Below are 16,265 nucleotides of genomic sequence, written 5' to 3' on the forward strand. Positions count from 1 at the left end.
CTGTGTTGTGTCAAGGCCCCCCAGGACCTCCCGGAGGTTTACTGGTAAAGAATGTTGCTGAGACATCAGTGGAACTCAGGTGGAGTCGTGGCTACGATAACCACAGTCCCATTGGCAAATATATCATCTTGGGACGATCATCACTCTCATCAGAGTGGAAGAGGATGAGGACAGGTGTGTGTGTGTGTGTGTGTGTGTGTGTGTGTGCCCGTGCGTGCGTGTGCGTGTTTGTGTGTGTGTCTAACTGAAACTATCATATTATCAATAGATGATGATAATGTGCAGAATTTTTATAGAATTTAAGTATTACTTTTAAACTTTTTAATTCAAAAATATTTACTGGGAACAGCCTCTCAGCGGGGAGGACTAGTCATAGACCAAATATGTACTTCCGAATTTTTGGCTGTGGGAATTTGTTATCATAATTTTCTATGTAAATAAACTCCTCACTGTACACCAGACCCGGTTAACATCGAGGGGAACGCAGAGTTGGCTCGCGTGATGGGTCTGATGCCCTGGATGGATTACGAATTTCAGGTCATTGCCAGCAACATCTTGGGCAGCGGAGAGCCCAGCATGCCCTCATACACCATCCGCACGCAGCAAGCAGGTGAGAGGCCACAGGTCACATCCAGTAGGCTTATGATTTTTCACTTTACATTCAATTTAAGTTTATTACTGTGTTGGAACATACTGTATGAAGTTATCTGAATACCAAAGCAAGGCAGGTACAAGCAGTGATGGAGTATGTTGGAGTATCCGCATTTTTTTTCCACGTATACCACTGACCACTGATCCACTAATGCTGATTATATCATGTATAAATATATTATGGTGCATTTGTATGTTTGGCCCTCAGCTCCAACAGTGGCCCCCAGTGGACTTGGAGGAGGAGGAGGAGACCGAAATGAACTTATTGTTACCTGGACGGTGAGAGGCTGTTTCTCTGTGGTTTGTGTATACGTGTGTGTTTGCTCCATGTGCACATACTATAGTATATTGTGCATGTAAATGTGTAGCACACAGTGCTACAGCAGGATAACAAGTCATTTTAAGCACTGCTTGTAGACAGTGATCTAATCTACAATGGAACAGAGCACTGAGTGACATCACTGGATGCATTTTATCAGATTTCACACAGCTTCATCTGGAGACAAAAGCCTTTACATTACTTTATTCATACATGCAGTAATACTCCCAAAAGACCTGTAAACACACTTTAATGTGTGCATTTGGTGGAGTTGCCCTTTAAGATCACAGTGAGATTACTTAAATAATCTACAAATCAAATTTTTAAGTGATTATAGAATATAGTGTTAGGCACTGATGCCTACAGCCGTGAATTGTATATTTTTCAATTAAGAGTCTCTCTGTTTTCAAATTAATCAATCAATCAATATTCTTCACATCAGTGCTGCTTGTGGACCTCAGCAAAAGCGCCTCGGTCATAAATCAGTCACGTTACGTAAGTAGACTCATATTTGTAATGGAACGCAGTTTACCATTACAGCAAATAATCCAACCCTTAGTAAAGACCTAGCAACAGAAAGGATTTTCTAGTCCCAGATGAATGGAGTCTGAGCTGATGTTCATATTTTATTGCGGTATCAGAATTTCCCGAACTAAATCAATACTGCACAGATAAGCAGAAAATGCTTATTTTTATTGCCCAAGTTATAAAAACGATGTTGATTTTTTCTTTTATATTTTTTATAAAACGTTTTCACCGTAGTCACAATAGTGTCTCTCACACCAAAGGGAATAGGCTACCCTCTCAGCTAAAACGGGACACTTTATTCCATAAATGTGACTTTGGCAGCTGATAGGTGGTTTATGATTAATTTTCATGAGTAATAAATAACATAATAAAAACTACCAGGTCCTCCTCAGTGATCGCGGCATGATGTTCAGTTTCTTCGTGGCCTGCTCTCCTGAGAGACTTTATGAGTCCACTACACATGTTGTTTAACGATGTCAACTCAGTGTCTTGCATTAGATACCATGCACGACTGAGAGAAGGGTCGTTGATATAACGGTTGATGCCAGCCCTCAATCCGACGTAGCTGCTGATGGAGTAGTCCTGACCTTGGCTGTTTCTTGCTGACCCATAAAATTCACAAAGAATCCTGTTTAGCTCTTCTTTTGTTATAATTACAAAGTCTACATCCTGTTTAGTGCTTTTCAGATACTCCTGAAAACATCTGACATCCCAAGACGTTGACTGGGACGTAGTCTGTTTATTCCTGGAAAATTCCAGTTGATTGAGCTCTTCATGTGACATAGGCACAAATCTTTCCTTTTTTGTCATTTGGTTCTTCTCATCCTCCACCAACCATTCATCCAAACTGAAAATGCCAAATAGATCAAAATTAACAACAAACCGATCCATTTTGTAGCCTATTTTTCCACTGTTTCCTACTCAAGCTCTGTCAGTTACAATGTTGCCATGGAGATGGATACAATGTTGCCACAGACTTGGTGGATTAAATTTTGAGTAATGAGTCAGGTGTGCTGTCATGCTGATTTGAGCACATTCTAAATTTCTTATTGATCAATCAGATTGCTTGGTCAGAACTACTTGTTGTATAATCTATCATTAAACAATACTTACGTGTCGGTATGAACGCTGAAATTGTTTTTGATTGCTGTAATAATTGCTCTTGTTTATCCTGGCTGTGGAAAGAACCAGCACTGTAACTTGACATTGAAATTAAGATAATAAGAAGCTTTTACATCTTAAATTTCTGCTGGCTTTTCCAGCCCATGGCCAGAGAGTACCAGAATGGTGATGGCTTTGGCTACATCCTCGCATTCAGGCGGACAGACACATCATCATGGACAGTGGTGCGTGTTCCCCTTGTGGAGTCATCCCGATATGTATACTACAATGACAGCCTGACGCCGTACAGTCCCTTCGAGGTGAAGATCAAAGCATATAACCGCAGAGGAGAAGGTCCTTTCAGCCAGATCGCTGTGGTCCACTCTGCTGAGGAAGGTGAGTCACAGTGAAAGAAGTGGACTTTTAAAAGGAAAAATGATTTAAAGGAATAATAAATACTAACTCCATCTGGGAAGGAGTTGATCTCCCTTGGTAGGCTGCCCAAGTAATTTGAATTTTGTACACCATGAACAAATTGCCTCATGGAACAGCAGCGTTAAACAAAAATATAGCAGATCTCAAGTGCATTGTTGTCCCTACCAGTCCATGTTTTCCAGTGCCTCTGCAGTATTCAGCTTTAAATGCTCCTCTGTAAAAGAAAAAAAAGCCAGGCTTCAACTGTAGCAGGTAGAGCATAGCCCAGTCTTGTTGTCTTACATTCCAGATATACTATGTACTGTGTGTTCTATGCATTCATAAGTCCAGAAAATTACATTCTCCAGTGTATCAACTTCAGGCAAATATGATAATCATCATTAAGACTACCATGACTGGGTGTGCAGCACAGAACAGGGGTGTGTCAGTCTGCTAGTGTCTTTGGTGTCTTACATGAGGATAAAAAAAAAGCAGCTATGTCCTACCAATTCTTTGTTACATTTCTGCCTGAAAAACAGCGTCTGTCTCTGGCAGCAGAGCCAGGCAGCTCCCGCAGTTGAATGATGGTGATTATGTGATGCTATTCAGAGCAAAAAACTTTTACTCACCGCATCTTTGTCGCCTTCCACTGTTGTGTTGTTGTAGTTGCCGTCTCAAGCAATTTGTTTTCACGGGTCATCAATCAAAGCGACTGTCAGCCATCTCGACTGAGTCTTTCCCCCAGAAAACAGCATCCCTCCCTCCAAGTGAAAGCCCAACAGGGTCCGTCATGTAATTTTGTAATTTAGAGCAAAAAACTTTGAAACTTTCCAGGATGTGTGGTGGGTCAGGATCTCAATCACAATACATTATAACAGCATCCATGTGATTATAAACAGTCAGCTGGTACATGTTTAGATGAAGTGAAGACACGGTGAAAAAAAATACACAGATGTCACAGTCATGATATGTAACAGCACACTTCTTTTGGTTCTGCAGCACAGATAGAGCAGCTTTTAGCCGGTGCTTCTTGGTTCAGTATGAGCAAAATAAGGCAGCATAAAGGTGAGCCTTTGTTGTGGTGAGAATGCAGCGTCCTCGTGTGAAAAGCGGCTGTTTCCAGCTGCAGAATTTGTCTGTCACCACTAGAGGGCAAGCACAGTTCTGAGGAGACTGACCACAGCCAGCTCCCAATTATGAAGTCACTGACAATAAAAAGTGAACATATCTGTCATTTTGTGTAATATCAGGACACAGTGTACATCATGATGTTTGTAGCATGTATGGCCATACTGACCTCTCACTGACTCTTCACAGAACCCACGGCGGGACCACTGAGCATTAATGCCACAGCAATGACCGCCTTTGAGATTCAGGTTTCATGGGAGCCCGTCCAGCAGCTCAGTGCCAATGGCATCCTCAGAGGATATGAGGTGAGTATAGAATTCAAAGGTGGTAAAAAGTTACATGAGTAATGTAATCTGTTTTACAATGTACAGAAAAAGTGTACTATGTACCAGACATGAAATGTCTCATGTTGTTTTTAAGTATGGCCCAGGTGAATTAAATCTAGAAACTGCATGTCAATAGAAACTTACTGCACCACAAAAGCCAGGTAAGACACGTGATGTGACATCCAACTACTAAAATATGATTATCAGGGACATTTAGGTCTCAGATGTATTTTGTCCTCAGCTGTCCTGTCTTTAATTTTCCCACTGAATCTGCAGCCACAGTGTGTTTTTCTTTTTTATCTGCCATAAGGAAAACATTTGGGTCTCATAAACAAAGTTGACCTTGTGTCTAGGACTATTTTCTTTGTCCACACCCCTCAGACCGACCATTAAAGTTCTTATAATTTTATTACAGGTACTAGGTTCAATTATTCATCATTCTACAACATAGGGCGATATAACAACATGCCTGTTGTTGTCCCTTTGTGCTACTCACAAAGAAAAAAAGTCATAAAAATAAACTGTTATTATTTAACTACTATTAAAGGTGGGGTGTTGTCAATGATTTAAGGGGTTTCTGAGGGGTTTTTGAGCTAAAACACGTATCTGCAGTCATAAAAACCTGTCGCTAACCTGTTTTGCCGTCACACTTATTGAGCTGATGTGACAGACAAATATGGTCATATCATAAGCTGCTCCATAGTCTGGTGTGAACCTAAACCTGTTCACCCCTCCACCTCAGCTCCAGTGTATGTGCCTCCTTTTTTTAAAAAATCCATGAGCAGCTCCCATTCGCTGTTTTTGTCCAACAAGCTGAACCTGAAGCTCAACTGATCAACTTGATTTGATCTTGTTTGATGTCTGTTAGCAAGATTATAACAAGGATCATAACAAATGTATTACTCAGTCAGTGCTGTTGTAGCTGATATTGGCACATTCTTGGCCTGTTGGAAAAGTTAAGATAATAAATGGTGAGACAGACAACTATGACTTCCACAGGCATACAGAACTCAAATATAAAAAAAATGATGATGTATTAATTGCATCTGCTGCTGTGAATGCATTGAGTTTTAATGATCTGAAACATGGTGTTAGATCCTGAAACTTTATTTAAACTGTCAGTTCTTGGATGTGTATTTTTTATTTTATTAATGTATTTTCCACCTTTTCAAGGCCAAAAAATGGATAGGACAGCAAATGTGATGAGAGAGAGGGTGGATGACATGCAGCAAAGGGCCACAGGTCAGGTTTGGACCCTGGGCAGCTACAGCGAGGAAAGGGCCTCTTTTTAACATGATGTGTGTCTGCAGATCCGATATTGGCGACAGCATGAACGGGAAGCGGCAGCAGACCGAGTGCGGACCGCAGGACTGGAAACAACAGCCAGAGTTTCTGGACTTCGACCCAGCACTCGATACCATGTCTCTGTTCTGGCATACAACAGCGCCGGCACCGGGCCACCCTCACCGCGCACCACTGTCACCACCAGGAAACCACGTATGGCTTCTGCCCTCACTCATGCATCAGATTTTTAGAAGGATATGACCATATTTGTCTGTGACATCAGCTGAATAAGTGTGACGGCAAAACAGGTTAGCGACAGGTTTTTATGACTGCAGATACGTGTTTTAGCTCAAATTTAAACACTGATAAATCCAGCTGCTGAATGCCAGCTGTTTAAGGAAGAAATCTATATTGATATTTTTGAATTATTGGGCAGTCAGGTACCTTGTATTTGCATATATGCTCTATAATAAATGTCCTCTGTGCCTTTATTTGTGACACTTGAGGTTCAGCAGAGTTTCAGGTGATCATTTTCTTAATTGTTTCTTGGTGACAACAGGAAAAGTAGCTGCATGACATGCACTGAGTCACTACAGTTTGATTTCTGCCTTTCCCAAGACTTTCTCATTTTTGGCTTGCAGTGGTTATGTCATTATTGACTTTCCATATACACAGACACAAATGCACAGAAATGCATACTGTGATATCGCCCTGTTGGTGTTGTTCTGGAACAACACCAACATAATTAACGTTACTCCAAGGCCTTCATTGAAGCTGTCTGATCACATTTTTATGATGTCACAGTTTAGCGACTCGACAAATATGCACGAGATACTTGAAAACACATGTTTTATGTTTAAGGTTGTGAGATTGACCATGTCAACTTCACAGAGTATTTTTGTTATCTAAACTTAACTATTTCTGTCTCCCAAACCTAACAAAGCACTTTTGTTACCTAAATCTAACAGTGACAGTTAACTGAAAAGAAACAGAAAATACCAAGAGAACTTATGTTGAAAATGATAAAGGCACAGTATGTTACAGTGATCCAAGCCAGACACAAAGCCGAGTATAAGTCATATCCACATTCAGCCATGATTGGCATGCTTCACTTGGTCTGTATTTTGTCATTTGCACTGATGGTCCTGGAGCAAAATACATTATGATATTTTAGGAACAGCACCAACTAGAGGTATTAAAGACACTGCATCGACTTACACACAGGTGTCGTCTCCTCAGGCATGTCCTGTCTTTAAGAGCCTATGACTACCGGTAATACCATCTGGTTTAAATGACCCATGCAGTCACCTTCTCCACCCCTACTCTTGGCAGAAATGGATTATCCCTCTCAGCTGTAGCAGCCAGTGGGTGTCAGTTCTCAGGAAGGAGAGTAGGTACTTAACACTTCCTGGGCCTGAGGTTGTAAACGTAAAACAGGAGGATTAGACATGATCTCTGTTTCAAAACAGCATCACTCCCCTGCCTGGAGTCAGATTGTACACTGAGACCAGTCATAATATACCTCACGTACCTTTGTACTGAATAGTAGTAGTATTTGTGTCTGTCTTTATGAAGTATTAAAAAACCCTGTGCCCTGCTATGCTGTATGGAAATATAAATTGTATAACGTACCTTTGCTAGCATGTAATATACCCATTTATAACTGCTTGCTCATTCATTATATATATGTATTAATATACATACAGTACATTACAACAAAGATAAATATATGATAGTCAGTTTTGGGTAATTGCATAATAGATAACATTTATGGTTTACACATACAGATCTAAAAGTGTGTGTTACAGTATCTGGGTTGTAGACATTGAATGTAACGTTTTGTCTTAAAATTAAAATGTTTATATTTCTTTGTAAGTATCTTTTATGAAAACCCTAACCATCCTATCATGTAAAGATTACAATTGTAAAAGGCTGTTCCGGTGATTTAGTACTGCACTTTTATTAAGTTTAGGGATTTGTGAAAGAGAAAAATTAGATTGAAGCAGCAGAGAACAGGGTATCTAGATATTTAGTTTCCAAAGTTCCTAACACCAAGCTGAGTATTATTTTTCTTTCAGACACACAATTAGATATTTTTTTAATTTGCCTTATGCTATCTATTTTAATCTTTTTCTGTTTCCATTACAGCCCCTAATCGTCGACCAGGTAACGTGTCATGGAAGACTGATGGCTTATGGGTAACAGTGAGGTGGGACCATGTGAAGGCCATGCACAATGAGTCAGCTGTACTGGGTTACAAAGTGAGTACTGTCTGTTTAAAAGTGTTTATATTTGTAGTGCAGGTAGTGCTATCCACAGGTGTTGACTAAAGACAGTCATGGCCATAACTAGCTATGAGGTACCCAAGGTAAATACCTTGGTTACTATTTCCTGGGGTTTTTTATAAAAATACACATTTTACAAAAAAAATATGAAAATCTAATTCATAGAAAGATAACTAATTATATTAACCATTACAGCCGACAATCAGGAGTTGTGTTTCTTAAAAAAAAAAAAGGAGTTGTGTTTCTGCATATGAGGTCTCGTAATCTTTAGCCTTACACGTCACCCTGCTTGAGCCTACATGGGTGCGAGCCTGCTGCAACCGCCGCTCCTGCTGACAGCAGACTGGTGGAGAAAAAAAAATGAATTTCTTTGAACCCTCTGGAGACAGGATCCAGCCAGCCTTCCAAAAGGTCAATAATATATACAGTATCTGAGAGTGCCAAAAGCTAATAAAAATCCAGTCAGCAACATTATGATTGTGTATTTGTGTAACTGCACAGTTTAAAACACTATTTTCTTTACTTTTTATTCATGAATAAGTGCTCAAATTTTTTTTGCTTGCGAGCTTTCCGCGCTCGGATGGTTTGTACCTCACTAGTTTCATAACCCTGGTTACGGCCCTGAAGACAGTCACACTGTAAGTCAAGTGAAGACAAAAAAGACTTGATAGACAGCTGTGAGACTTATATTAACGTTAACTTAACGTTTGACCTGGTAAAATGTTGAAAGAGCAAATCATAAATAAGCCAGTTCAAGGCTGCGTACCTGCACGACTAGCATATATTTTATTAGGACAACAAAATCCTAGTTACACTAGACAGTAAACTGTAGACCTTTTCTTTTGCTTATTATTTTGACTTGGATCAAAATTATTTTAGGATGTCTCTGGTATGTTATGAACATTTAAACTCTGAAAAGGTTGGTCGATGTTGGATGTTTTATGATTAAGAATGTTCACACAAATGCAGCTGTTAAGCTCACGTGATGATGATGTAAAAATGCAACTAAGTAACATTATAATTGTCAATTAATCTGTGGATTAATTTCTCAATGAATTCATTGTTTGGTCTATAAAATGTCAGAAAAAGGTGAAAAATGTTGATTAGTGTTTCCCAAAGCCCAGTATTGTCCACAACCTTAACATATTTACTGCCATAGAGGAACACAGTTCTGACCCATAGTTAGTCAGTTAGATAGTTGTTAGTTGTTAGATAGTTGTTAATTGCTTAATATCTGCAGGCCTTTTTTCTACATAAACATTACATTGCGGGGAACAATCCACCAAAATCTCAACAAGTTTTGGATTATTCTTAGTAGGATCTGATGCTAACTAGAAGGATGCATGTATGTTTTAATGTTGTAATTGGATGAAAGAGTAGACCTGCTGTGTTCTGTGTGTCAGGTTCTTTACAAGCATGAAGGTCAGACAGCTTTGAAAGTTCTGGACAAGGCAAAGACATCAGTGAGTCTGCCGCTGCCAAAAGACAATGGTTACGTTGTGTTGGAGATTCGGTCCTGGGGAGAGGGAGGGGACGGGCCAGCACACGAGATTATTGTGTCCCGGGACTCAGGTGAGAATAAACACACACCACTGAAATTACCTTTTAGGAATTACAGAAACAGTAACTGTAATTATTGCATCTGCTCCACCAGTCTGTGGTACAGCACCCACAACCCTTTGACACCCCTATAGCACCCCATACCTCTCAGGCTAGTGTGGCCTAAGGTTTAATATGCCATCAATGGCAGAGAAAGGGGCTACATGTCACCAGCACAAACAAATAGTATGGCATGTGTAGGGGATAATGTCTGACAACATGGAGTCCGTTGGTTCCTGATAATGGACACCTTAAAGGGCAGTATCCTGCTTCTACCACGGTCACTTACCAAAGAGAATAAATTAGATCACAGATAGTGTGATATAGAGGCCCATGACAGTTATATATGGCTTTATATGGTTATACAGTTCCTTTGGATATAAAAGAAAGGTCAAAAGGCAGGGCTGTGGTCCTCCTGATATCTTTCTATTTTTCCAACACCTCTGCCTTCACATTACTTGACAGACCTCAATGTGCTGTCTGCACCTTATGGAAACCACCCTCGTACAGCATTGAAGGAGTCTAAAGACTGAAGAACAAAATTGTGTGATGCCAAAATTGGCAAAATTTGGATCTGGTTGAACAATTCAACCATCTTACAGGATGAACATTTGATGCTACCTTTTGCTGTTATGTTGATGGTTATTTTGAGGTTCAAAACTAAGCCCAGTTATGTATTACCTGGTACAAATTTGAACCTGAGAGAGCACTGATTTACAGCTTGAGAGGCAAACTATCAGGGCAGAAAATATTTATGTCACCTTCAGTACTTCTACACCTTTTAAAATTGACTAATTACCCCCTCTCTCTCTCTTAAACAAACAGGAACTGGTATGATGGTGCAGAGCGATTCCTCCACACTGTCCAGTCACCCTCTCCTCCTCCTCACTGGCTTTGTTCTACTCACTCTTGTGACGTTATTAGGCCTGTGATCTCAGCCAGTCTGTGGACTTTTTACATGTAATGGCTTCAAATGGTCGGGGAAGGTTATAGCACTGCAGGGATTGAACAGGTGGGAGAGGAAGGCGGGGTTTCACTTTTCTTTTCTTTTCTTTTTTCTCTCTATAATAATGAAAATTAAAGTGGGTCTTTTTTAGTCTGTATGGATGGAGAAGGAGGAGAGGGCAGCCCTAACTATTTGTGTAAACCATGCCTTATGGGGACCATCACATCTTTGTCTGACACATCTCATATTTGTGTCCTCAAACTGTAGCTGGCAAGCCAAACAGACTTCGGGTGTAAACTATTCATGGGTTTAATGGTGTGTATAACACCTGTACATACAATTAAGTGTTACATGTCTGTTCACACTGAGAGCAACTTCACTGATAATTCTGTGTATTCTGACCAGTTATGGGTGGTCTGAGAGTTGTAAAGAGCTAAAATATTCAGAACAGCTCCACATGCATTTAACTGCCTGTTAAAATTGAAGAGTCAATGCTCCTCACATCCTGAAAACTTTACAACACAGTTTTTCAGTCTTTGAAAGCCCTTTTAAATGACAAAATTGACCATATTGTCCTGGAAAAGTTATGAAATTAACATTCAGTGGTTCTCTAAACTTAACTGAAACTTAAATCTAAGTTCCTCAAGCCATGACATCTGCATTGTCTTTGACAATGTCATGGAAAGTAATATATATATCCCAATATTATTAGGTGTGTCGGCAAAAAGAAAACAGTAAATAAATAAAAGGCACCAGCACACTTAATAGATTTTCCCAAAACACATTATTACTATTATCATTGAATACAGCTACAAGGTTTTGACATTTTTCAGGTTATGCTCATTATGTGAACATCAATATGTAAACATCAAATTAGAGACAGTGTAACAGCACAAAAAATAAGACTGGCAAAGACAATATCAGAACACAGGACAATGCACACTGAATGCTCATTAAAACACGAACACCAGTTGTTTCCACTTAAGCCCCTCTCAGATGGACTGTAACATGTCAGGATCAAACCTTAGGCAATTTGTAAGATGTGGCAGGAAACTCAGTTTAAAACATTGAACTACCATTATCAATAGAATGTGAAGACACAACAGTGTTGATGTTCTTCCAAAGACATCTATGTACTGTGTTACAGACATGTCTAGAGTGCAAACCAGCTACCCCCGGCCCATCCTGTCTCCTGATACCACTTGTATGTTAGAGGTGATAGTCTGATAGTCACATAGTTTTAGCTGTGAGATTTATGCCACCTGTAAACAAAGTAAGCTCACAAACCCAGGAAATACTTTTTCCTTACTAAACAAGTACAAATCACACCTTTATCAGAATTTAAAAGCATAGGTTAGAGGTTTCCGTGATTGTATTCTGAGACTGCATTGCATTGCTTCAAATCCAAAACAATTGCAAAATTCAATTTACAGTTCATTTTCTACATTATTTAAATTTACTGACAGACCATTCAGGTTTCTTTTCTCTGCACTCCCACATTTTGAAGATCTCCAGCTTATCTTGCTGGGCTTGTTGCTTACAGTGTGAACACAGGATAAGAGTCACTTATTAAAGCACTGAGGAACTTGTTATTGTTGGATTTAAGCTCCTGCTAATGTTTGTATGCTTGTTTGTGTTTGTGTTGTAATTATAGCAAACTACAGGAAAATGTCACTGGTACAATTGAATGTTTACATTTTCTATTTGTTATCTCTCATTTTGGGGGGAAGTAAAATTGGATAGATGAAGGCATGTTTCCTTATTTTTTTCATATTTGTTGTGCCTGCACTGTTTGAATAATTCCTGTAACAGTGTAAAAATGCCTCTGTCAAGTGTTTATGAAGTTTATTGTTTTATGCTGGTAGGCTGATATGAGCTGCTGATAAAGAGCTGGTCACAAAAGTTATCAGAAAGAGCAGTTAACAGTGTCATATATCGTCCTCATTGTAATCCTGTCAGCTTCTATCAGCTCTTATGTAACATGTCTGGCTTGCTGCAGTTTGCAGGAGGGATGTGACCTCATTCAGTATTCTTTGACGGTCAACCTGTCCAGGTCAGGTCTGGTCAGCATGTCTTATAATGGCTTACAAAGTCTTTTGTTGTTGTTGCCTTAAGTTTTTGGTTGATTTGATCAGAAATGTCAACAGTTAAATGCGCGAAGGGTTAAAGTGTAATTGATGCTGATTGGTTCCTCTAATGACATCAAAAAACAGGCCAGTTTACTTATAATTGGCTTTTGTTATAACTGTATTGTTATGCCATTACTCATTCTACAGTATGAGTACAGTGTGAAAGTTCATTTTAACCCTGGAAACGGTAGTTTGAAAAAAATATGAACTCAACATTCTCTTACTAACTTTCACACACATCTCATACTTTACTTATTTCTTGTCTTAGAGATAGATCTGTTATCATCATGTGACCTCAAAGTGTAGAACCTAGTGCACCTTGAGTGAAGTGTTAAGGCAGGTTAAACAAAGTCTTTTTATTTGTCTGTTGAGGGAATAGCAAAATGAAGATGGTGACATCAATGCTGTCTTTGGACTTTCAGGAGTTAAACATATCTACCACTGTGTTTTGGTGAACATAAACTTGAGGGACATTGTTTACTGAGGCTACAATATTTGCCATCTCTTTTAGAGAGGATTTGTATGAGCTAGACTGATAACTTGACCTGGCTAGTATATCAGTTATTATTAGCTTATTGCGATGTATCATTATTTGCATATGTTCATAGATAAATGATACTTTTACAAATCACGGATTTGTAGTTATTCATATCAAGTTAAAGAAAGACTTTGTTATTAGACTTAATTCAGATTTTAAACTCTAAAATATTAGTGCAGCCTCAAATCCCCCTGCAAATAGTGTGTATTGTTTGTTCTGCTTCATGCCCCTTTATTGGCCAGGGTGCCAACGTGTGCCTGTAGAGTCTCACAGGCCTTCATCAAATGCTGTCGCTTGACTTCCAGCTTAGGGGACACTAGCCTCATTCAACCAGAATCGAGTTACTGCTCATTCATGCACAATATGATACAACCACAAATTGTACAAGCGCCTTAAACATTGTTTAAAAAACTCATTTAAGACAAGTTATATAGTGTACTTTCAGCCTGTCAAGATTTCTTGACTGCTTTGTTGGAGTTATGTTCAGATAATTTGACCTCTGTGTCAGAAGTTGTTGTTATTACTTACAATTTTTGCCTGCAAATGAGCTGCTGCCATGTGTATCAGTTCACTTGGTTCTTAGACTCATCCAAAGTCACATCATCGTTGGTGAAACACAAAAAAAACTCCAGGATTTAACCTTTGGATACAGATTCACCTGTGTTGATTCTGGTCTGCTTAGATGTGTTTTTAAACTCTGTGGAAGTGAAAACGCCAAAAGCAGCAGAGAAACAAGCATATAAGCACCATCAGATGCAAATCAACTTTTATTCCTTTATAGTTTGTATTTTAAAGATGTTTATGTTGTATTTGTTCAATGTGAATATTTTAATGGTCTGGACAACCAAAAGTGTTTTATGTTGCTTCAGTATTCCATTTTATACTTTGCAGGTGGTTGAATGATAGACCACTTGATTGTACAATTATGTGCTTTACTTTGTCTGGAAAATGTCACTTTTTGTTTGGTGCTCCATACTGTACACCAAAATGTTGCCCTTACTTCATCATTTTATTCATGTTAGCATGGGTGTAGCAAAACCAGCTTATCAGACAAAATGATAATTTCCTATGAGCAATAGAAAGCAAAATATCACAAATGTAAAACACGTAACTCCTGGACTTCACATTGTAGACTATTAGCTTTAGACAGTTATTACTTTTTATATCATGTTTGATTACTACAATCTGATATTTATTATGTTTTACCCAATCTCAGAGTGTACTGATATACTGATAATTCCAGCTCTGGCCTGGGTTAGCCTGATCTTCCTCAGACCTTACAATCATTTCAGTACTTTAGTTTTGGTTTAACGTCTATATACTGATGGAGTCGGCCAGCCCTCTTTGAACTAAGTTGGTCCAAACCTGAATTTAAGTCACCATCAGAGTCATTCATTCAGAAATGTGGAGCCTCACACAGCTGCTTCATCTCCACATTCGTCCAGATGTTGGAAGAACAGTCAGAACAATTAACTGATGTCCTGGTTTTGTGTCTATGTGCTTTACTCTGTACAAACTGTTTTCTCAATGCCTTTAGTATTCATTGAAGAGCCATAAAGTCATTTCACTGATTGCTTCTGGGTGCCCAGTCACTGAATGTTCTGGCAGATGAACCCACCTTCAGTGGGAGACTTTCATCACCAACTGAAGGTGGACTCTGTTTCATATGGCTGGATTATGTTGCCTTTGGGCCTTTTCAAAACTGTAACTGAATGGAAATGTGAGGGAGGGGTGGGCGGGTGCTACTTGTAAATATGATCGAAATTAAACAGCTTGGGATTGTATTTCAGTGATGTGTGTATTTACTGTATTTACAATTGTGTTTATTGATGAAATGTCTGCATAGAGAAGGTCCACTATCATTTTGCTGTACAGGTTTCACCAGAGGAAACCAGGGCAGGCAGCTCAAGGATCCAGTGTGGTCGTAGCCTTAAATTGGTGGTAGTGGCTGTTGTTTGACATGCAGTTTGAGGGATCTGGTTCTCAGATGATCTAATGTATTACTGTAAAGTCAGATGTTTTGTGCTAGCCCACTACAGTTGGCTTGTTTTAATATTATTATGATATTTTAAACATGTTATGGCCAAAATTACGACAGTGACATAAAACTGACCTTCCATGCAGAAGAGACACCATATCATCTGCATCTTCCACCTGTCAGCAGCTCCATATCATGCTTTTCAGTAATTATGGAGTGAGTAAATAGAGTCCGTACTTACAGATTAAAAATAATAATAAATAAAATGTTCAATGTTCATTCAGTAATGGTGTAAAAAGTACCCTCAAGTAATGCGTTACGTTAAAATATAATTGAAGTCAAAGTCACGCATATGAATAGTACTTCAGTAAAAATCTTCACGTATCTAATATCAAATATATTCAAGTATCTGACAAAAAGAAATAAAATGTGCAAGTAAACATGAACTGACTTAAAATATACTTGAATGATTATTGTGTGATATTCAGCATTTTTAAAATGATCAGAATCAGTGTAATCTTATTTGATGACCAAGAAAATACATGAATTTAAAGATAGCCTGTCTTGGCTCTGATGTAATCTGCAAAGTAACTGCAATTATTGGATATAAGTAGAAGAGCAAAAAGTTTGCAAAACATATTTGTCTCCAAAATGTGTAAGTATAAAGCAACAGAAATGGAAATACTCAGTACAGCTCTGAGGTACGTGAACTTAAATTACTGTACTTAGTTACATTCCATCACTGGTATTTAGGCATAATAATATCATACTTATATTGATGTTCAAGGTCACACAGTTTGCATCCTTTTCCCATTGTGGTTTTGGAATCTTTGGAGCTAACTAATCAACAACATTTACATAATTTGCACAAATAATTGAGGGAATCCTGTCCATATAGTAGAGTCACCACTGCCCACTGAACAAAACCCAGGTGACTCTTGGAGAAACAAGAGTTGGGCAGACATGTTTTTTTTTTTTGAACAGGTCAGAGCTAGCCGAGCAGTTTCCCTCAGATTCCAGTCTTTGTGCTGAGCTACTC

General features: G+C 38.9%; 1 protein-coding gene across 6 annotated transcripts in view; it reads left to right on the forward strand.

Moving 5' to 3' along the window:
• The window catches only part of cntn2 (contactin 2), a 96,282-nt gene extending 83,786 nt beyond the window's left edge, over positions 1-12,496 (forward strand). For 5 of the 6 annotated variants that reach the window (XM_037101069.1, XM_037101065.1, XM_037101067.1 and 2 more), the window contains 9 exons: positions 16-174; positions 461-610; positions 860-930; positions 2,761-2,995; positions 4,331-4,446; positions 5,778-5,964; positions 7,900-8,012; positions 9,440-9,608; positions 10,461-12,496. In XM_037101069.1, the coding sequence (XP_036956964.1) occupies positions 16-174; positions 461-610; positions 860-930; positions 2,761-2,995; positions 4,331-4,446; positions 5,778-5,964; positions 7,900-8,012; positions 9,440-9,608; positions 10,461-10,567 (1,307 nt within the window). In that variant the 3' untranslated portion in view covers positions 10,568-12,496. Of the gene's footprint in view, positions 1-15; positions 175-460; positions 611-859; positions 931-2,760; positions 2,996-4,330; positions 4,447-5,777; positions 5,965-7,899; positions 8,013-9,439; positions 9,609-10,460 lie in introns of those variants that run through there. The other variant, XR_005075474.1, reaches the window with a different exon arrangement.
• Positions 12,497-16,265: the final 3,769 nt, after the last annotated feature.

This window comes from Acanthopagrus latus, chromosome 6 (genome assembly GCF_904848185.1).
Source record: "Acanthopagrus latus isolate v.2019 chromosome 6, fAcaLat1.1, whole genome shotgun sequence".
NCBI lineage: Eukaryota > Metazoa > Chordata > Actinopteri > Spariformes > Sparidae > Acanthopagrus > Acanthopagrus latus.